Source organism: Tamandua tetradactyla, chromosome 2 (genome assembly GCF_023851605.1).
Source record: "Tamandua tetradactyla isolate mTamTet1 chromosome 2, mTamTet1.pri, whole genome shotgun sequence".
NCBI lineage: Eukaryota > Metazoa > Chordata > Mammalia > Pilosa > Myrmecophagidae > Tamandua > Tamandua tetradactyla.
Window position 1 is genome coordinate 167,469,633 of NC_135328.1, and position 23,484 is coordinate 167,493,116.

Here is a 23,484-nt window from a genome sequence, read left to right on the forward strand (position 1 = left end):
GCTCATGAACAAAGTGGTCATGGTGGTAGGGATGGAGGTTATGCATGGGCTCAGCAACATGGACTTCCACTCACCAAGACTGACCTGGCTACAGCCACTGCTGAGTGCCCAATCTGCCAGCAGCAGAGACCCACACTCAGCCTCCGATATGGCACCATTCCCTGAGGTGACCAGCCAGCTACATGGTGGCAGGTTGATTACATTGGACCACTCCCTTCATGGAAGGAGCAGCGATTTGTTCTAACTGGAATAGACACATACTCTGGATATGGGTTTGCTTTCCCTGCACGCAATGCTTCTGCCAAAACTACCATCCATGGGCTTATAGAATGCCTTATCCATCATCATGGTATTCCACATAGCATTGCTTCGAATCAAGGAACACACTTCACAGCAAATGAAGTGCGGGAATGGGCACATGCTCATGGAATTCTCTGGTCTTACCATGTTCCCTATCATCCAGAAGCAGCTGGATTGATAGAACGGTGGAATGGCCTTTTGAAAACTCAATTACGGTGCCACCTAGGTGGCAAAAACTTGAAAGGCTGGGGTAATGTTCTCCAGGAAGCTGTGTATGCTCTGAATCAGCGTCCGCTGTATGGTGCTGTTTCTCCCATAGCCAGGATCCATGGGTCCAGGAACCAAGGGGTGGAAATGGGTGTGGTGCCACTCACTATTACCCCTAGTGATCCACTAGGAAAATTTTTGCTTCCTGTCCCTGCGACCCTGAGTTCTGCTGGTCTACAGGTTTTAGTTCCAAAACGGGGTGTGCTTCCTCCAGGAGAAACAACAATGATACCACTGAACTGGAAGTTAAGATTGCCACCTGGCCACTTTGGGCTACTTATGCCTCTGGACCAACACACCAAGAAGGGGATTACATTATTGTCTGGGGTAATTGACCCTGACTATCAGAAGGAAGTAGGACTGCAACTACATAATGGAGGTAAAGAAGAGTTTTCTTGGAATATAGGAGATCCCCTGGGGCGTCTATTAGTACTACCATGCCCTGTGATTAAAATCAATGGAAAACTGCAACAACACAATCCAGGCAGGACTACTAATGGCTCTGAAACTTCAGGAATGAAGGTTTGGGTCACCCCACCAGGCAAAGAACCACGGCCAGCTGAAGTGCTTGCTGAGGGGAAAGGAAATATGGAATGGGTAGTGGAAGAAGGTAGTGATAAATATGAACTTCGACCACGTGATCAGTTACAGAAACGAGGACTGTAATGCTGTTTTGTTCATGTTATACTATTTAAGTTGTAACATATCAAGTTTAAGAATGAATGTTGCCCAAGGATTTGCACCCTGTTCTGGAGAGATTTAATGTGTTTCCAGTTATATGCAGGACAGTTGAGTATTGTCAGGTAAAAGAAAAAAATATGTGCTTATTTGTTTTCATTTGGAAATTAAGTATGGTCTAAGGTGATATATATATAGGTGCCAAGTTGACAAGAGGTGGACTGTCATGGTTAGGGACAGGTGTCAACTTGGCCAAGTTGTGGTACCTGTTTATCTGATTGGCCAAGTGCTGGCCTATCTGTTGCAATGAGGACATTTCATAGGATTAGGTCATGATCATGTCAGCTACATCCACGGCTAATTCAATTTGTAATCAGCCAAAGGGGAGTGTCTTCTGCAATTAGTGATGCTAAATGTAATCATGGGAAGCCTTTTAAGGAGGACTCAGAGGAGACAGGTTCCATTCCTGCTTTGGCTGGTGAGCCTCTCCTGTGGAGTTCATCCAGGCCATCCATTGGAGTCATCGGCTTCACAGCCTGCCCTGTGGATTTTGGACTCTGTGTTCCTACGGTCAAGTGAGACACTTTCATAAATTTTATATTTGCAAGTGTTCCCTGTTGATTCTGTTTCTCTAGAGAACCGTAACTAATACATATCCCAAACCAAAGTGTTATTTCCATGGCTCTGGTCCATAACCCACAAGCAGAACTTAAGGACAGCAAAAACGTTTATTTGAAAAAATTACTATGTATTGAAAATATACATTAGAAATTATTACATACTTCCATAGCGTTCCCCTCTCCCACCACAAAAGCAGAAATATCTGCTTGCTACGCTAATGACATAGGTAAATGCAACCAAAAAGTGAGTCATCATCACTCCCCTTTTCTCATACATCAGAGCCAGGGGGAAAAAGGTAAACTTATATTTGCCTATGAATAAGAATTTAACAAGTCCCAGTCCTCCATGGCAAGACATACATATTTCTGCTTTGAAGACTGTGAAGAGTTATTCTGTTCCTTCTCTGGCTCCTCAAAAGCTCTCTTCTTGCTCTTCTTTGACTCCTGGTTCGAGGTCGCATCCCATTTCAACAATGGCCCATGGAAATCCGGACCTTTCTCTTTATAGAACTGGAGTTTCTCGGAAGAGTTCATGTGGGCGTCTGCCAGGGGACACTTCACTGGGGCTTCTGTTCGAGCCCGCTTCCCATCTGTGAGAATGACAGAAGGGAAGGACAATGAGTTCACTACACTGGCAGTAAGTCTAGTAAGGTGATCCAAACAGGGTTACGTTTGGATTCATTTTATTTTGTTTTGCATGCCCTGTAAAGTAACAGAGGTTTATGCAACAGCACCGGGTGAAGGCATGTATTCATTCTGGAATCCGACAGACTTAGATTCAAATCCCAGATCTGCCAGTTACTGGATAAGTGACGCTTATCCAGACAAGGCCAGTGACTTGTCTGAGACTCAGTTTTCTCATCTTTACAGAGAAATAAACCCTATTTCATATGACCAAGGTGGACATAAATAATACGTGTAAAGTGCTGAGCACAATGCTTTGGCACACAGTAAAAGCTCACTTAGTATTAATAGCTATCATTCAAAATCCAGACTGGATTCTGGTTCTAAGAAGCTGAGAGGCAAATGTACGGCTCACGTCTAGCAAATGCTACAATCTCAGTCTATGTTTTTTGCTGTGCCCTGGATTCTTATTTTGCAACCCTTATTTTCCCTTTGACTTCATCACTTAATTCTTTTTTAATCTCTTGTATTCCATCCATCTTTGTGCTACCACAATTCTTTTCTTTGGAACCAGGTGGAATATAAGTAAATAAATAAATAATTTTAGAAAGCTATTTTTCTGGTGCTCAAAGCTAAAGTGAACTGACACTGTAAGCTATATTGAGGGAATACAGGTCCTGATAATCATAAATAAGTTAGTATTATCAAAATTAATTTTCCCATTGAGTGAAGACAAGCTAACTGCTTTAAGGCTGAAATAAACTAAAGGCAAAAAAACTCCAAAGGAAAGGGAATTTCTCACAAAAGTGTTGAGCTGCTGTTCGAGGCTCCGAGGTTTCTTGTGGCTTCACAGCTTCTGAAGTCAAACGCTCCCACTGCAGAACGATCTAAAACATATTTGGAGAGGTTTGAATCCAAATAAAATCTTGTTTTTAATCTCAAGACTTTCCTTGTTCCCCTCTTTCCCCCCTCCCTATAAACACAAACTCCTATGGTAGATTTTACAATAGATGATTGGTGATAAGGGTAAGAATTGAGCCAAGTCTGGATTTTCTGTTCTAAAGCAGGAAATGAGTCAGAATACAAACATGTTGGATATATATGTATTTATATGACTAAGGAAAATCTATAAATCTATAAAGCTGACTGCCTGGTTCTACTTTGATTTTTACTCCAAGCTAGAAATAAACTGCATATCCCTTAAATTAAATACTAAAATTCAAAGCTTAATCATAATATTCTTCACATATTCTAGGTTCACTCCTATGCCTTAAAATACAGCAATGACAACTCACTCTTCTATGTGTGTAGGCTAGTTTGAATCTATTATGTACCCCAGAAAAGTCATGTTTTAATCCTGACCCAATCTTGTGAGGGCAGCTGTTTCTTTTAAACCTGATTCAAAACTGCAAGGTGGAAACTTTTAGTCTATCTCCATGGAGATGAGACACACCCAATGGTGGGTGTAACCTTTTGATTACATGGAGATGCTGACTGTGTCCATTCAAGGTGGGTCTTGTTTAGTTTACTGGAGTCCTTTAAAAGGGGAAACATTTTGAAGAAACCAGAGCAGACCTGGATGATTGGAGAACAGTTGCTTCAGAGCTGACAGAGCCAATGTAGATGTTTGGAGATCGAGACAGAAATAGCCCGGGTGCTAAGCAAGGATTCACAGAAATAGCCAGAACCTGAAGAGAGGAAATCTCCAGCTCCAGCAGGTGCTAAGCTAAGAGATGAAACCCAGAGTTTTGTCTTGGAGCAGCTAAGTGAATGCCCAGGGGTGCTTAGAGAGGAAAACACATATTTATGGTCTTAGAACTGTAAACTTGTAACTTATTAAATTCCCTTTTTAAAAGCTGTTCTATTTCTGGTATACTGCATTCTGGTAGCTTAAAAAACTAATAGTGTGTAGAATGACCATCTTGCCATATTTTCACAATACTTCCTCATCAGTTTCCATCTTTTTTTAGCTTTTAAAAGTGTAATTTTACCATAAGCTACTACAAAATCTTTGGGAAATTAAGCTGAGTGCAAATTATATACAAATAATATAAAATAATAAATCCTTTTACACATGCCCTGAGTAGCAAGAACTGTAAGTTTAATATTTCTCATATGACATGTAGGGAAATCATCATAAAGGAAGTCAAGAAAAACATTCCCATGTTTCAGTAATGGGTGGTGGTAAAGGTAGCACAACACTGTGAACACAAATAACAGCAGTGAAACATTTATCTGAGGGTGCATGGGTGGTTCAGTGGTAGAATGCTTGCCTCCTATGTGGGAGACCTGGGTTCGATTCCATGACCATGCACTCAAAAAAAAAAAAAAAAATATATATATATATATATGTATATGAATATGATTAAATGGGGAAATGTTAGATTATATTTATGGTAACAACATAAAATTAAAAAAAAAATTCATGGAACTACACTGGGAAACACTAAACCCTAAGTTAAACCATGGGCTTTAATTAACAGTACAATGATAAAAATATGCTATATCAATTCTAACAAATGTTCCACACCAATGCAAGGTATTGGTGGTGGGGTAGCATATGCATGATTGTTCTGTAAACCCACAACTTCTCTAATAAAGGAAAAAAGCGGGCCACGGTGGCTGAGCAGGCAGAGTTCTTGCCTGCCACACTGGAGACCTGGGTTTGACTCCGGGTAGCTGCCTGTGCAAAAAAAAAAAGAAAACAAAAACAAAAACAGAAAAGAAAAAACATTTCCAGAACACAGAGACAGTACAACACAGAGTTTAAGAGTACGGTTTTGGGGTTAGCACCATCACTTACTAGCCAGGGTACCCTGGCATGTGATTTAATTTCTGCGTCTCAGTTTCTTCATCCGTAAAAGAGGGATTAATAATACTATATACCTCATAAGGTGTTAAGAGGATTAATAAGATAATGGACATGAAGGGCTTAGCAGTATATAGGCACAAAGAAAGTACTGGATAAATCCTAGTTATCAACCCTTCTGTTATACATTCCTGGTTCTAGAAAATGGGTACAGATCCAAGAAAATGCAAGATGGATTAAAAGAACATGGTAACTGAGTGAGTGATAGGGAAAACCGTGTTTCCAATAATAGAATAAGAACATCAAAAGGAAAAGTGCTGTTTGGGGATGGGGAAGAAGAAAATGAGTTTGGTTCTGGATAAACTAAAAGTGACAGGCTATATGGAAAACATTGAGGAACACGGGTCCAGTGTCTAAGAGATGTACAGCAGAATTGTGACCTCAGGGGCAGTTAAGGCTCTGCGAACTGTTAAGATCACTAGGGGAGTGGGCAATGTAACAGAAGAGGAGAAGAATCAACAAGAGCCAGAGGGAGAAGTCAGAAGGTGGAGGAGAGCCAGGAGTGAGGCCAAGAGAGGAAAAGCATCAAGGCACGAGAGTTTATATAAAACACTGCAGAAAACTCAAGGAGGGAGCAGAATAAGAGTCCATGGGATTTGGCTTTTAAAAGGTCACCTGTCATCTTCAAGAGAACAATTCCAGCAGAGCAGTGAAGGCCAAGATAAGAGTATATGGGATTAAGAGTTAAGCAGCCAGGGCGGGCCGCGGTGGCTCAGCGGGCAAGAGTGCTTGCCTGCCGTGCCGGAGGACCCCGGTTCGATTCCCGGCCCCAGCCCATGTAAAAAACAAACAAACAAACAAAATATAATAAAACAAGAAAATGTTTAAAAATGTTTCCCTTTCTTCCTTCCTTCCTTCCTTCCATCCTTCCTTCCTTCTCTATCTTTCCTTCCTTTCCTCCCTCTCTCTTTAAAAAAAAAAGAGTTAAGCAGCCAGCGAGGAGATGGGAGAGATGAGGATTGGAAACAATGCCCAGTTGCACTGGAGATGGGAGGCATGTCAGAATAAGGGTAGTTGAGTATGTCTGTACACAGAAAGAGAGCAAACAGATGGTGAGATTGAAGACGTAGGGGTAGGGTATTGGGGGGATAAGTATTATTAAAATATTACAGAGGAAGCTGGAGGTCTTAGAAAACTGGAGAAGTGGTATACTTTTAGGAGGGGAATAGAATACGGTTGAAGAAATAAAGAAACTTTGGGAGACATGGGGAAGTAAAGGAACCCCTGTTCGATGGTCTCATTTTTCTGAGCCACCTGTTGAAAACAAGGGCCAAAGAAGAGTAGAATCAGCATGAAACAGTTCTAATAAGGGTTCAACAAGATATAGGTAAGGCACTGCAGCCAAGCCCTAGGGACCAGTGAAGTTGGATGGCATGAAGCTACAGTGGGCCCAATCAGCTTACTTTCAGGATAGGCTACTAGGTGATTTACTTATTCCTTACCAGGCTCTGCAACATATGTCCTAATTTCTGCATTTTACAGATGAAGAAATAGAGACTCAAAATGTGAGATTGTGGAGCCAGGATTCAAAACCCAGGTCTCTGATTCTGCAGCCTATGCTCTCACCTTCATTATCACCTGCTACCAAACTATATCAAGCCTTTGTGTGACCATCCCCCACTCACCCCAAGTCCACTAATTGTATTTAGGACTCATCTAATGCTACAAACTGTATCTGGCAAAGTACTGTGCTAATTATTTCGTCATGTGTGTTCTGGACGAACTTCAAAGTGCTTCTGACACACTGACTCAGAAGCCTTCCTCCTTGCTAAGGAGGTGACGCTACAATTAGGCAGGTGAATGGGTCCATTATAGCTCAGAGCCAAGAAGGGGTCCAGGACAAAGAGGTCTGGTAAGCCCTTTAGGTCTCCACCAGGAAGTACTGATTAAAGGTATCTGAAGGAGAAAGTCACCAGCTACACGCAAGCAGGCATCTACAGGCGCTGTACTACTTGGTTATTCTTTGATACCTACTTAGGTCTGTGCTTTAATGAGTTGAAGAAGACCATCAAGAAGACAAAGTAGAGTCAAGGTAGAGTTCAGCTGAGAAGGGGAAAATGGGAAAGCTCAGTGAGACAAGAATGAAAATGCCATTCCCATGTCCTTACTAATCCTCTAAGAAAGGGAAGGGCTAGATTTGAACCCTTATCAGAGTGACTTCAGAGTTTATTCTCTTTCCAATATACACGCACTGCTAAGGGAATCCATCCTTCTGAAGTTGGATCATACTACTTTTCTAAATAGCAAGCCACAATTTACTGTATTTTTTAAGTCATTTGTAGCATGGCATTTCCTCTTAGGTCCAGAAAGGATGAGTCACACCTTATGAACAGAGCATGAGATTTAAGGGCGAGTACCCAATACCAATTTCATAAGTAGCTGGTGCAAGTGACAGCCCCTCCGAGTCTCCAATTTGACATGAAGATGACAATTCAGCCAAGGGATACCAAGAGTATTCAAGTTTGTTCAAAGTGTTAGATAATAATTTGGAATTAAAACGAAAAATCATGCTAACTGTTGGGGAGAAAAATCTGCAGTACCTGGTCAGCCCAGCCCTCTGTCCTGCAGTTACTATGATCAAATTCTTTCAAAGGCACTTTGGAGTGAATGAGGCCTATGTGGGTCTGGAGCTTGTGTTTGATGGCTTTGATGTCCTTGAGAGGGAGAGAGAGAACAGAAATGCACACCTTAGTCAATTCTCACTCGCTTTCAGTAACAAATAAAGACTATCATGAATACCAACCCTTTCTAAATGCCAATTAGCAGAAGCAAAATAGCACATTGTGAGTATAGAATAAAAGAAGGGAGAAAAAGTCTTACCTTGAGCCCCGTCCCAGAGATATCTAAGCAGTTTAGTTTTCTAAAAGAAAAGAGGTATACAATTCCTGCATCTGTGATCTTAGGGTTACCTAGGTGTCAAAAACATAGGTAGCATTCCATTACCAATCAGCTTAGAAAAGAGTCCAGACAACGATAAAGTATAAAAAATTGAGTGAGCAAACTTTTCAGAGTAAATTAAATATAGGGGTCTTATCTTTACTGTCTGCAATATGAGGAAGGCACACATATTTTTTCTCAGAATCCTTCCTTCCATATTACCTCCTCATATCATATAGTATAGTATTAAACATCAAGACCTCAAGGCCACAAATGCAGTGCCCTGGCACACTGTAGATGCTCAAAAAAATATCTGTTGGATGAATACACTTGCCTTGGAGGTAGGTAGGGCATTCATTATTATCTTCACTTTACAGAGGCCCAAACCAAGGCTCAGACAGGTTAAGCAACTCGTCCAAGGACACACAGCTGTTAGTAAGTAGCAGAGAAAAGAAGGTCCTGCAACCTCCCATCTCTGCTCCTTCTACTCTTTCAACACGATATCATTCTGCCATACATTTAATGGATTCTCAGTCAAATCATACATAATTTCTGTCCACTCTCCACCATGAATAAATATCAATATCTCATTAATCCTGAGTAAGTTATCCTAATTGTAGATACATCTAGATTTTTAATCAGACAAATACTGACTTAAAAAAAGGACCTAGCTGACAGATACCATGAATCAGAGACATAAGGAAAGTAAAGATGAGCCAAATGTCCTTCATATACGCTAGGAATATGACGAAAGGTGGTGCTGTCTCAACATGCTTTAGTGAGTGGTATGGATGAATGTGTAAAGCATTTCCCTACCCCCAGGAGGCAGTAGTGTACCAGGAAAGACATCTGGCCAGAAGTCAGCAGCCTCTGGCTTTAGTTTGCTCTGCTGCTAACTTGCATTGGCACCGAGGAAAGTCACCCCTCCTCAATTTCATCACCTCTGAAATGAAGAGGAAGAACTAGAAAATCTCTAAGGCCATTCCAGCATAAATAAATTATAATTTCTAATAAAACTTACAAGATAAATCTAATAATGTTAGATTTTCAAGGCCTCTTTTCATCACTCGAACTGGTGCTGTCATTTTCCGCACCCCGGCATCAGATAAACAATTATCCTTCAGGTGGAGCTGAGTTACACTAGGGAAACAAAGTCCATAAATAAATTACTTAAAGACAATTTGAGAAAGTTTAGGTATGAGAACATGCTTTCAAAAATTTCATTTTAAATTATAAAATATCCTCTACCCCCTGCTATTTAATACCCAATGAGTTTATCAGAGTTAAAGATCTTTTGGTGCTATTTCAGTTACTAAGGGATCAAACTTAGGGTTCAAAGTGTCATGCAGTACTAATTTCAGAGGCAGAGGGCATTAGGTATATAGTCAAACAAGGTAAAGAGGGACATCCATTAACAGGATAAATATATCTTATTTAACATGAAAGCTGTATCCCTGCGGAATCAATTATGTGGAAATCAAAAAACATTCTAAATATGTCAGGAAAGTGAGCTAAAGAAATCCTACGAGAAGTCCTCTTGTGAAGCAAATACTTCTCTAATTTTAATCAGCTTTATGAATCTAGATTTTCAGATTGGGTTCATAAAGTATAGTAATAAATGAATCTGTCTACCTAACTTGCATGTGGTGTGTTAATGTGCTCCACAGCCCCTCATACAACAAGAAATCTGAGCCTTGGTGCTAACTTCATATAAAAGTTATGAAGCTGTGTATGGTGCAGCATGCGAGTGCCACTGTCGGAAGCTGGCCCCAGTTAGCAGGTTAAACCCAGATTTGCAAGGCTGCTATCTTTCCGGGTGTTTATGAAACCACAAAGGACTCCCTCTGGCCTCCTCTCTGCTGGCCGGACTGAGTAACCTGAGATCACTTGGACTATTGGTGAAAAGTATGAACAAGGCCATTTCTCTAAATTATCGCACTTGAAAAGGAATTATTTGGCGGTTAATAGCGCATCCTCTTTATAGTTTACAGCAATGATAGTTAAAATAGAAACGAGTAAAGATTGTGGGAAATTGCAGATAGTCTCAACTCTTGCTAGAATAAATTAAGATTGGACAAATAAAGGGGCAAAATCATGTTTTAAACTAAGTGCTTCAAGTACTATGTATTGAAGTAAAGGTTATTTGGAGATGAGAATTAACTATATATCAACCAATCTATCTTGCTTGTACCAAGTAAATGGAGCTTGAAAATGTTTTTGGAAAACACCCGAAACATGAGCAAATAAACACAGGATCAGGAAATAATCAGCATCCCTTAAGATGATCTCTTCGGAATACTCCTTTAAAAAAGCAGTAAAACAATCCATCTACGAGTGGCGGCAGGTCAATACCTAGACAGGGCCTCGTTGGTGAGATGTTCTAGAAGCTCATGCTCATCTCCAAGCTTGCAGCAGGAAAGATCCAGGCAGGTCAGCTCCCGGAAAGACTTAATCTCCTCAAGTTTTTCTGAAATGACCAGATACCTGTGGAGTGTGGAAAGCAGTCAATAGCTTTTCTTTTCCCTCTTTAAAAACATTAACATTTGGGGCTCTGAACCATCAGCCACCAACCCATGAGGCCAAAGTACCAAGTAGTAAGCAGACTTCACTGATTGCTGTCTGGATACAAGTTGACTCTGGGTATAACACAAATTTGAGGACCTGCCCACTCCACTGTGCCTGTTACTCTGCTAACTTTACTCCAAAAGTACGTACAACATGACTTACAGGAGGACTTATTCTGATTTACATGATTATTAAGGCAAACCTGTGAACCCGAGCAACTTAATTACACTGGAGCTGCTTGCCAAATTGTTATCCAGAATCATTAGGGAGGCCACTGGAGAGACAAAGGAAATCAAAACGGCATTCCAAAGCCCAGGCCTGGCCTCCACCCTGTTTTATAATTTGCTCATCTATTTCAGATGAAGTCAGTGGGAAAAAATGAAAAGACTCTAGGTGTGACAGGAAACAGAGGAGGTGATCCTAAGAGAATACAGAAACTGAGTGCCAAGGGAATGCCTTTCTCATACATTTTCCCCTTGGGATGTCTAGAAATTTCCACAGCAAGATTGTGTGCTAGGGTTAGGGTGTTATACTAAAAAGTTTTTATCTCTCTTCTGACAGCAGGATCATAATTGCCAAAAACAGGATGGAATAATAAGAGGACAAGACAGGAAGATAATTTTTTTTTCTTCCTTTCAACCAAAAGAAGATATACTCAAACTAATCGCTGGCCTGAGTAATAGGTACAGATGGCCTGGGGCACTGAAATCCCCTTTAAAATTGTGGAGTCTGTGCTGCTGGGTGACTGAGCTCAGCTGGATACACAAATGAGCCTTATTTACTCAGACGTATTTTAATTGCACTGCAAATAAAGGTGCAGTTTTCCATCTTCCAATCACAAGAGTTGAGTGGGCTAATGGGGATTTGGGGGATTACTGGCAATCAGAGAAAGAAAACACACACTCTTTGATCAATTAACCAAAAGATTTTTAGTAATTCTGAAACAAGGTTTAACTGGGAAGAACAAAACAGTGTGTAAAATGATTGAGAAACATTACAAAAATCAAAGCTGAGAAAACAACATGCAAGGTCACAAGCGTGAGTAGATGCTAATCTAAGACAGAACTCCAAGGTTTTGTTTGCAACCAGTCTTCCAGTTTCCAATCCCCTTAATGAGCTCAGAACAGTATAGTGGAGAAGCAACAGAAAGAGCACAGAAATATTTTAGTGTCAGACAAACTGAGATTCGATTCTAACAGCTCTCATTACTTTTGGGATCGTGATAAAGTTACTTAGCCTCTCTGAACCTCAATTTCTCCAACTGTAAAATGGAGTTGATGACAACTTCTCTGTAGGTCTATTAAGAAAATTAGAAACAATATTCAAAGACGACATGGCATCTTATAAGCTCTCAGTAAATGGAAAGTATCATTATTTCCTCAGTTACATATAGTGATAATTTAAGGAAAACTATTGCCTCCCTGTGACCACCAGTGGGATTAAAACCACTGGAGTTTCAATACAAGGGAGGAGAGAGTTTTGTAGGGTTGGAAACCAGTGGAAAGACACTGGCTTCCCCTTGTGGCAGGCAGCTTTGTGACCCAACCCCAAGACAGCAAGTGCCTGCACTACCCAATTACCTTATTTTTAATTATTTTCTCATGCGCATTCAATTTGACCTGAACTCTTTTGTGCCGGTGAAGCCTTTGCTGCTGCAGCTTCAGCCCTGAATTCAAGTGCAACCTCAAATCTCCTGTCATCTTCCTATTTTCCTTTGGGATTCAAAAAGAGAAGGGACATTTTTTTATCAGAATTCAAAGTCTTACTCTTATCTGAACAAGACAGTAAAGTTTGGAATTGTTGCAAGAAAATAAACAAGCCAAAAGATTATGTTAAAAGATGTTTCCATATTTTTGATTATAAAAGTAAAATATACCCAAAGGAGAAAAAATTAAGAAACTATAGAAGAGTAAAAAGAAAATTACAATCAACTGCAATCTTACCATCTAGATCATGACTACACTTTTGTGGTCATATCAAAATGACAAAACTAGGATCCTACAGTATATGTCATTTCAACTTGTTTTCATTTATTATATCCTGAGCATTTAGCATATGATCTCTGAATATTCATCAATATTCATGATCTCTGAATATTATCTTAATAGTTATAAAATATTTCATCATATGAATGTACCATAATTTACTTAACCAATCCCTTTTTGTTGGACATTTAGAAAGTTTTCAGATGTTCACTATTAAAATAGTACTACAATGAACATGCTTATAAAAAATATTTACTCCTGTCTCTGATTACTACATTTAGAACAGAGTCTTTAAAAAGTAGAATTAATGGGTCAAACAAATTGCATGGGGTTTTCAAGGCCCTTGATACATATTGCTAAACTGTTTCCCAGAAACATTATAGAACATTATGTGCTCATCAAACAAATTAATGAGCACATAATTCATCAAAAGTGCTACTGTCATCACAACGTGACCAACTGGAAGAGTATCCAGACATCAGAAATGTTTTTTATACTGTATTTTCCATAGCATGGAAAATACTTAAATCAGAATGAGAGGTAGGGAAAAAACAGAACACAAAGTTGTAGAAATGTTTCCAAATGTGTGAAAATATATATTTGAAAATGAAAACCATAAATGGTAGGATTATGAATTCATATTAAAGTTTCTAGAGGTCCCAAACATTATGTATGGCTTTCATAAAATAACTTTACTTTTTCTTTTTTTGGCATGGGCAGGCTCCAGGAATTGAACCCAGGTCTTGGTATGGCACACAAGAATTCTGCTACTGAGCCACTGTTGACCACCCTAAAATAAAATAATTTTAAAACAAACGTGTATATCATAACTCTGTTTTTATTGTTCAAATTTTTCTACAATGAATGCAAATAACTTGGAAAATGAAGAAGAAAACAGTATTTTAAATGTATGAGTACAATGAAGTGTTGCTTAATTTTTTCATCTAGGCAAGGTAGTTTCTTTCCTTTTCGTCGGCAACAGTCCCAAGCCCAGCCACGAATGGTACGGAGACAGAGCTTTCCTAAGGAGCCTGCTCAGTTAATGAGTTCACGGTTTGTTCTTCTTTCCTGTGCATGGTTTTTCTTTTTAAAGTACAATAGTTGGCCTGGGGTGAAATCATTACTTCTATGAACTGAATTTTTTTTCTTTTCTTTTTTTTTTTTTTTTTAAAGCATATGAACTAACTACCCTTAGCTTATACTTTCTGATATGAATTTCTCCTCTTTCACTGAATGCTTTTTGTTTAGCCTTGCTTTAATGGTCACATTGGCTGTGAGTCTTAATGGTAAGCTGCCTTTGGTAGTTTCTGACAAAAATAAAGCATCTCATATAGTAGTATACTATACAGTCATTAAGAAAATCTACAGCATTGATGACAAATGATTTTCAAATTATGGAAAGAAAGGAAAGTATTTAACAGGGTATGAAATGCGCAGCCATTTGTATAACAAAGAAGAGGTTCCTCATATTATACATATGTATATATGTTATATATATGTATATGTATGTTTATATATGTATGTGTACTTACAGAATATCTCTGGAATAAGAAAGTGATAACAGTAGTTGCCTCTGGGTTGAGGAAACAGAAGATGGGAGAGAGATTTACCTTTCACTTTCTATCCTTTTGTGTTTGTGTTTGAATTGTTTGCAATGTACATCTTTATTACTTTTGAAAGTCTTTTTATAGAAGGAAAAACTTGAAATTGCGGAACCATAACCCACACCAAACTGAAATCTGTTCTATAACTACTTGTTGCAATGTACTTTGAAATTTATTGCTTTTTTGTATTTATATTTCACAATAAAAAAATGTTTTTACTTAAAGTGCTTTTTAATGGATGAAGGTGGCCTAAGGGTACAATGAATGAGGAATGGAAGGGGGAACTGTGGTGAATACATTCAGTGGACTACTGAGCTGCTGCAAGAAGGAAAGAAGTTGTGATGCATGCAACTAGGACAGTATGTTGAATGAAATGGCAGAAATTAAAAAGACAAATATTATCATATGGACTAACTAGAATATACAAACTCAGAGAACTGAAGTCAAGAGTGTGGGTTATTAGGTGGAGGCCTACTGTAAAGGGTCTTAGACTGTAAGCTCTTACAGCAGTCACACATATTCAAGAGTTGTAACTGGTATTTCTAAATTCTGAGATACTGAGCTTTTTGTATATAACCTGGTCATTCCCTGAAACCTTGGATATTTATGTCGCCTGAGATTAAGTTAGAGCTCTGAAGCTATGAAAGTCAGCATCACCCTATACAGCAACTGCTTAAAAAGTTAAAAAGTGAACAGACTACGACTAGAGATGTGAATGAAGCGGATGTGGATAATACTAAGGGAAATCAGAATACAGGGTAAAGGATGACATATATTTTTTCAAACTTCAACCATGGTACAAGATCAAAGGGAGAGATATTTATTGGGTGCAAAATTTATATTGTGGGTAGTATATCTAATTTAACTTGTGTGGTCAGTTTACTTGAATACCAAAATTACATGGACTCTTGAATAGGGCATGAGATCTTGTTGATTTTTACAGGTTAGTGTGATGCCCTGATGTATCCCAGGATAATTTGGGCAGAGAATAAAGAAGTACTTACAAAGTCTTCTTGGGGGATTGGGGAGAAAGGAGAAAATATTCAACTTTCCCATCTGGGGAATTCCTGATAGTCTCACAAGCAGTGGGGAAACCAATTCAATAGCTGAGCCCTCAATCTTGAGGCTCGCCCTATGAAGCTTATTCTTGCAAAGGAGAAGGTAAGCCTACTTATAATTATGCCTATGAGTCACCCCTGGAGAGGCTCTTTTGCTGCTCAGATGTGGCTTCTCTCTTCTAAGAGAGACATGGTCTCTCTTCTTCAAATTGGCAGGTGAATGCATTGCTCTCCCCACTACGTGGGACAGGACTCCCCGGGATGTACACCTTCCAGGTAATGTGGGACAGGACCCCTGGGGATGAGCTGGGACCCAACATCATCAGAATGAGAAAGCCTTGTTGACCAAAAGGGGAAAGAGAGAAATGAGACAAAAACAAAATCTCAGTGGCTGAGAGATTTCAAACAGAGTTGGGAGGTTATCCTGGAGGTTATTCTTATGCATTATGTAGATATCCTTTTTTACTTTATGGTATATTAGAGCGGCTAGAGGGAAGTACCTGAAACTGTTGAACTGTGTTTCAGTAGCCTTGATTCTTGAAGACTGTATAACTATATAGCTTTTATAATGTGACTGTGTGATTGTGAAAACCTTGTGTCTGATGCTCCTTTCATTCAAGGTATGGAGACATAAGTTAAAAAAAAAAGGATAAAAAATTAATAAATAATAGGGAAGATAAAGGGTAAAAATTGGGTAGACTGAAATACTATGAGTCAATGAAAGGGAGGGGCAAAGGGTATGGGATGTATGAGGTTTTTTTTTCATTTCATTTCTTTTTCTGGAGTGATGCAGCTGCTCTAAAAATGGTGAAGATTACCCAACTATGTGGGGATATTGTGAGTCATTGTTTCATATGGTTGGACTGTAAGAGTATGGATATTTCTCAATAAAAATATTTTAAAATACAAAAAAATTAAAAATAAAAAGTTCTTTTTAATTAGTAAAAGCCTTGAAAGTCTTTTTACACCATGATGGAATAAAATTTTTTAAGTAAATAAAAGTATATGTGCAAAGGAAAGTCATAAGAGAAAATGCCTACTTTGTTAGAAGACAGACAGACCTTGGTGTTATAGTCTTAGCTAAGAATTCAAAACTTCAGAACACTCACCATTTTAACTATTCTTGTAAGGTTGCTTTTTATCTAATGTTCAATATCTAGTTGTCTGAAAACTGAAACAGGGCCAAGAACTCTGGGTCCTAATCTTCACATCCCCAAGAACATACCAAGCTATATTTAGCAGATCACATCTTGTCTTTTCCACTTTCTCCTATTAGGAAAGCTAGTAGAAGAGTATTTTATACCTAACAGAATAGCTCTGGGGATCAACTAATCCTTTTAATGCATTTCAAAAATAAAGCTAAATGTCCTTTGGGGGTGGGGAGAGGAACATGGTGATTGCTCCCCAAATGGCCTGCCACCTTGGGTTTGGACATTCTAAATTGAAGTACTATCTGATGGGGGAAGTACTCAGGCCCACTAAGCCCCAGAGGTTGACAGAATTAACATACCCAATAAAATACTCAATATCCTCATCAGAACACCCACCTGTTTCGCAAACACAGGGAGCAAAGCACCAGACTTCCATAGGCCTCAGTGAATTTCTGTAAAGCCCTCAGGCCCGCACCTGGCTCTGTGAATTTCTTTCTGGCTTCAGCAGCAGAGAACAGCTTTTCAGCAATCTGCTCAGGAAAGCCAATAAGGGAATCAATGTGATCAACATTGTCGGAGATGAAGCCCAGAACAAGGCTGAAGAGGGATTTGGCGGAGTACCGAAGATTCCCCTCCCGAGTGTATGTGAAGATGAAATGATCAGTCTTCTCCTTTTGCGCAGTATCATCTTCCCTGTTCATGCAAAGCTCCACAGAAAAGCCTTTGGGAAACAGTCTGAAAGGCTTTGGCTTCTGCAGGCTGCTCCTGACGCCATCCAAGGCCAAATTGACCATGTGCAGCTGCCCATTTTCTCGCACGTAGACAGGGCCTCGGTCCAGGTGGTTTTCTGAGTTGAGGTAGTAAGACATGGCCGCGATTGCAACTGTAAAAGCAAGGTATAAGGAAAGCAAATCCAATTAAAATGTCATTTATAACATGTAACTTCATCTTGCTGTGCCCAGAGCTTTACGAGCCTAACAAGCAGGCCCTATGGCTGGCTTGTTTTTTGAAAGTAGAACACAATAGTTGCCCAGGAATTTCGGCACTAGAAGTTAACTCTACTGCCTCTATGTGGTATGCCCTTTTCCACCCTCCCTCTTTTCTTGTCTATCTGGTGAACCCCTATTCATCTTTTAAAACCCAGCTCAAATCTCATTTCTAAAATTCACCCTGAGGAATTTATCACGTATGTAGGCAAAGATGCTTTTACAAGAAAATTCATGGCAGCATGATTTATATTAGTAAAGCAGTGAACACAACACATAACCTTGAATGTCCAGCAACAGGAGTGTTATTAAATAAATTGGACACATCTATACTATAGTATGTTTGCAGCCATTAAAATTTAGTCATTTTATTGATTTTCAAGTTACAAACATTACATTTGAAAGTCACCATTTCTGTTTTTAAATTATGTACAGAACAAAGACTAGTAATGAATACCTTGCTACCTTGGCACCTTCTACACACTTCCATTGTTGCACTTGGCTCACTGTTCTGCTGATTTATTTTTGGGCCTGCTTTCCCTATAGTTGAGGTCCTTGAGAGGACGGACCATGTTTAATTTATGCAGACTCCCTTACACAGTACTCTGGCATGAAATAGTCTTTGATTAGATACTTGCAGAACTGAAGTCGACTCATTTGCTAAACCTTTCATAGACCACAAGCGACAAGGTTCTTCAGTTCTACAAATAAAGACCTCCATCATGATGGCTAAATAAAAGCTATTCTAGCCCTTAAAAGTATCACATCTATAATGCCATCTATTAAGGCACTTTCAAGATAAGGCAAAAATGAAAAGCAGCTGGATATTTCTACAATCAAATAGGTAACATTTTGTGCCTAATCACTAATGGGAATAAACACTTGCTTTCCTGAGTAACGGTAAGGTTCCAAAATACACAAGGAAATGCTATGTTAAATAAAATAGAAGTATCTCATTATCATTTCCACAACAATTTAAAAAGAGGAAAGAGGTAAAATTTAAAATACAGGTAAAAAACCTATTATTCCTGAAAGACTGATCGACTTTTGGAGTAAACCAATTGCAGCTTCTTTTGCATCAATGCAGGGCCAGGATGTGGCTCTGATGCAACCTGAGTGTCAACAAACAATTAAGTCAGTGATCAAATACGCTGAATCTCTCAAGATCAAGTGAGAATCAGTACTATCCCTGTTTCTCCTGAGGATAATTATGCGTGCAAAAGGCACTTCAGCAAAGAGGGCCTGTCTAGCCCTAGAGCCTCATCCATTTCTGTTCGTCCTTTATGCTTTATTCTCTGGCTAACCCACATGTGCTGGTTTGAAACTGTTTTGTACCCCAGAAAAGCTATGTTCTTCTTGTGGGGGCAGACCTATTGTTTGTGTGGGGCATTTTGATTAGACTATTTCCAAAGAGATTTTATCCCACCTATTCAAGGTGGGTTTTAATCAGTATACTGGAGTCCTGTAAGAGGGAGTCCTTTTGGAGAAAGCACAGATGCTTGGAGAGCCAAGAGAGAGAGCAGATAAAAACACTTGGAGATGCCAACAGATACACCCTGGGTGCTAAGCAAGGACTCACAGAAATAGCCAGAACCTGGAGAGAGCCAAGGGAAGCTAAGAGAAGAAATCAACAGCTTGTCCTGAAGAAGCTAAGTGAGCACCTACAGATGCTTAGAGAGAAAGCCACTGGAATCAAAAGCTGAAAGCAACAAATTGGAAGCAAGGACCTCAGACGCAAGCCACTGAGTGCCTGACAGAGGTGTCCTGGGTACTGGCTGCCTTTCCTCTGAGAAGGTACCTTGTTAGGTGACCTACTTTGGACATTTTCATGGCCTTAGAATTGTAACTTGGAACTTAATAAATCCCCTTTATAAAAGCCAGTCCATTTCTGGTATATTGCATTCTGGCAGCTTTAACAAACTGAAAGACCATACTGCTCAAGTAACTCAGTCACGCTCTCTTTCCCCTCTGGCTTTTGCCCATTCTGTTCCTTTTGGCTGGAACATCCTTCTCCATCTTCCGGAGCTAGCTTATTCCTACTCATCCTCAACACTATGTTCACCCATCATCCCTCTCCCAGGAAACCACCCCTAACCCCTGCCCCAGTGCATGCCTGTCTGATTCACCCAGAGCCAGCAGCGTCTCCTTCTATAGAGCACTCAGCACTGTGTACTATGTCTGCTAATTTGGCAGTGTTCCCAGAGTTCAGAGCTCTTTCTTTCTTTTTTGGGGGGGGGTGGGGGGTGGGGGGTGGTGGCATAGGGAGCTTTTTGAAGGCAAGGCACTTGATTCATCTTTTTTTCCCAGGCCCAGCATGGTGCCTGGTACTGAGTAAGCCCTCAACAGATATCTGATAAACTGAATGAGAAGAAGGGTGAGACCTCAAAGGGACAAACTCAGTACTCTGAGCTGCAGGGCTGCTGGTACTGTTGCTAGGAGCCAGCTCCTCTTCCAGGCAACAGCTGCAGGCTCCTCCCCCCACTTTCCAGACCCTCCTGCAGGTGGCAGAAGCAAAGCAGATGATGGGCGTATACTGCTACTAGTACTACCAGGGAAAAAAACACAAAACTACACCCTGTCACAGTGCCAGCTCTTAAAACCCATACTCTTGTCAGTGAGCAGTGCCTGCTGCTGGGGAGACACTTCACTTAATCTAAGCTCTTCTTCCAATAGGAGTAAACATCTGGTCTCTTCAATCTCATATGCTTTAGTCTTGAAGATGAGACAAAGCAAAGCTTCTGTGGTCTTTATTCCTGTGGACATTCAGAGCCCTACTCTACTTGCAGATCAGAAAGTAGTTACCAGGTAAGGCCCTGAAAATTAATGATTTGCCTTTAATATACAAAGGCAAATTTTATAGAAGATAACATAATGATTCAGCTCGCTGTAAGCTGAAGAATGGATAGGGCTGCCCATCTGGTTTACCTCTAACTCGCACTTTACACCCAACGGCAGAATGGATGGATAGATGGATGGACAGACAGATGGATGACTCCTTTGGGTGACAATCAGAAAAGTCTGATTCCATCCAGCAGAGGGCACAAGCAGCTTGGGACCACAGAAAGGACACTAATCCAGGCTGCCCAAATCCCGACAGTTCCTGCTTCCAGGGATCATTTTCAAAAAAGGTACAGTACTGACCATATTTCATTAAATTACTCCTTATATGCTTTTTCTATTTCTAAATGATGGGGGGAAAACATTCCAATATTTCCTAAAAGAGTAAAACTACATAATCTTCCAAAAGTCCAAAGGTTTTCTGTTCTTCAACTATGACACCTGAGTAACTGATCTTGCTTCAAGGAATTCTGGTGACCTTTGATTTGTGCATCCTTCATTCTCCCAACTAAGGTGCTTCCTGAGAGTTTGCGAGGTACTTTAAAATGACCTAAAAACTAAATTTATGTTTAAATCCTTCAAGAGGATACCATAGAGGCAAAATGATTCCACCCAAAGACTCTGTATTTGGGTTATCTTACTTATGGCAGTTGTACAGGGTGTTCTGTTATAAATGGGTCCCTCCAGGAGACAGGACCTATTCTATTGCATGGCAAAAACTCCACACAAACTGGAAACTTGAAATAATTACTATCTGCATGAATAACAACGTCCAGTGTAGATTTGCATTGGCTTCATTAATATTAAGTTAACACTTAATAGGGGCATTCTGATAGGCTCCTAGCCCTCTACAGAGAGGCAATTGTGTAACCCACGCATTACAGCAAAACCTTACAATACTGCATATTCTGGTATCTGGTCACCACAAATAAGCCAACGTTACCATGAAGCATGTCATTTCATCAAATGAATAACATATAACAATACTACATTAAAAACAGTTCTCTATAGCCTCCTTCAACAAGAGGCAAGAAAAAATAATTTATAACCAAACTAGAAACTGGAGCCCATTTGCCAAGCAAAAAGCATGACTATCCCAGTCAGGTGGACTAGGGAAGGTGGGGGTTGGGTAGCAACAAGACTGAGTGTATGGCTACCTAATTCCTCTAAGAATGATATAGCAATGATTATGATGATAATGATAGTGGGTGTGATAGCTACCATTTATTAAGCAACCACCAGTTGTTAAACACTGTGCTACATAATGTAAGAATGATCTCATGCAATTCTTAACAATCCTATGAGGTCAGGATTGCCATTTAATAGACAAAGAGGCTCAGGGAAGTCAAATAATTTACTTAAGGTCACAGAGCTAGTTAAATGGCAGAGCCAGAATTCAATCACAAGGCTGTATTACTCGAAGGAAAAACTCAAGTTATTTCCACTGCATGATGCAGTCTCTCAAGAATAAAAATATGGCATTAGCCTTAAGGATGAAAAAGATGTTAAAAATTAATCTCATCCACCTGTTTGAACCCTCTGGTATTAACTGGCCCAAGCCAGAAAGCAGGGGGTAAAGAGGTAGGGGGCAGAGGGCACAACAACAACAAAAAACCGGTGGACATCTGAGGAAAGCACTGGTGGGAACAGAGCCAGGGCAGAGCTACAACGAGGCCTCCTTTCCTCGCTCTGCCAGGGCAGAAATGAGCCATATCCACATATCCAGGAAAACATCTGTCAACCCATATCCTTAATCCCAACACCAAAGACACCTTTGGTATATTTGAAAATAAAGTATTCTTGAGAAAATTTCTAACATAAAAATCTGATCATAAACTAGTTCCAAGCCGCCGATAACTAAGAATTTACTACATCCATTGTTCGAAGTGCCACCATTATTCAATTTCCCTCACTATTTTTTTCCTATAACTTGTACTTTCCGACCTCTATTCTCACCCATACCCTTTGCTCCCATAAATTCCAGAGGGCCACACCACACCCTCTCCCTACAACCCTCCAAGAACAAGCCAATCTCTCTTACATCTCACACTTCTTCCTGCCAACTCTAGAGCTTCTCACACAAAATCCAATCCTCACGCCAAAAGTCCTAATCACATCCCTTGGCCTAGTCCCACTTCTGCCTCCCACCTCTCAAACTCATACTCTGCTGATCTTTCACGTCAGTTCAGAAATGTGACTCCCCGTCCCCCAGACACATCCTCACTTTCACCTGCCTCCCTCTACCTACACCATTCCACCATGCCCCTCAATCTATCGCCAGACATTTTTCCTCTCCCCTTCTTCACCATCCATTCTTCCCTTCCACATCCTCTCTGCGCTCCTCTCTCCTGGAACCCCAATCTCTCCACCCCATCCCGTCTTCGGTTCTCAATCCTCAAAATCCTTTCTTCACATTTCACTTTCCCCAACTTCACAATCCACAGCCCCAACTTCTTTCTTTCTTACCCACAAGACCCCACTCCTTCCCCAATTCCAATCGTTGCTCCCTTCCTCCCCGCATCCCTCAAAACCCATTCCCTTCCCTTCCCTACTTCCCCAGCACCTCAACCCTTCATCCCCATCTCAATTCCCACGCATGCCCCTCTCCGAGTCCTACCAAAGCCAATCTCGCTCCTTTCTCCCACCCAGGCCCCAAACTCACACGCCCTGTACCAATCCCAGTGCACCCCAAACCCACCCTTAAACCCATCTCTTACACTCCTCTTTCCTTCCTCACCCTCACACCCCTCCCCCAACCACACCTCGACCCTCTCCCCCTCCCCCACCCCGCCCCTCTTTCACACCCCGTCCCCGCCCCCACACGCAGACCCGGTCTCAGAGAGCGGCCCTGCCCGCGGCCGCCACCTACCTGTGCCCCTAGCCCGGGGCAGCGAGCGGAAGCTCCGCGGCTGTAGCTCCCTCCTCTCGCGGCGCGGCTGTGAGGGAAGCGACTCGGCGCCCCGGGCACAAAGCTACGGAGGGTGGGACAGAGAGAGGATTGGAGAAGGGAGGGGGTCGGGGGTGACCTGGCGCCTTGGGACCGCGGGATCGGCGGGGGCGGG

The 23,484-nt window shown here is 40.7% G+C and overlaps 1 protein-coding gene across 1 annotated transcript; it reads right to left on the reverse strand.

Annotated features, from left to right (window-relative positions):
* Positions 1-1,954: 1,954 nt before the first annotated feature.
* Positions 1,955-23,477, reverse strand: LRRC42 (leucine rich repeat containing 42). The gene is made up of 8 exons (XM_077149570.1): positions 23,292-23,477; positions 16,995-17,481; positions 10,588-10,719; positions 9,257-9,375; positions 8,179-8,267; positions 7,899-8,012; positions 3,292-3,376; positions 1,955-2,455 (listed from the first exon to the last, which is right to left on the reverse strand). The coding sequence occupies exons 2-8, from the start codon at positions 17,465-17,467 to the stop codon at positions 2,178-2,180; spliced, it is 1,290 nt and encodes a 429-aa protein (XP_077005685.1). The 5' UTR covers positions 17,468-17,481; positions 23,292-23,477; the 3' UTR covers positions 1,955-2,177.
* Positions 23,478-23,484: the final 7 nt, after the last annotated feature.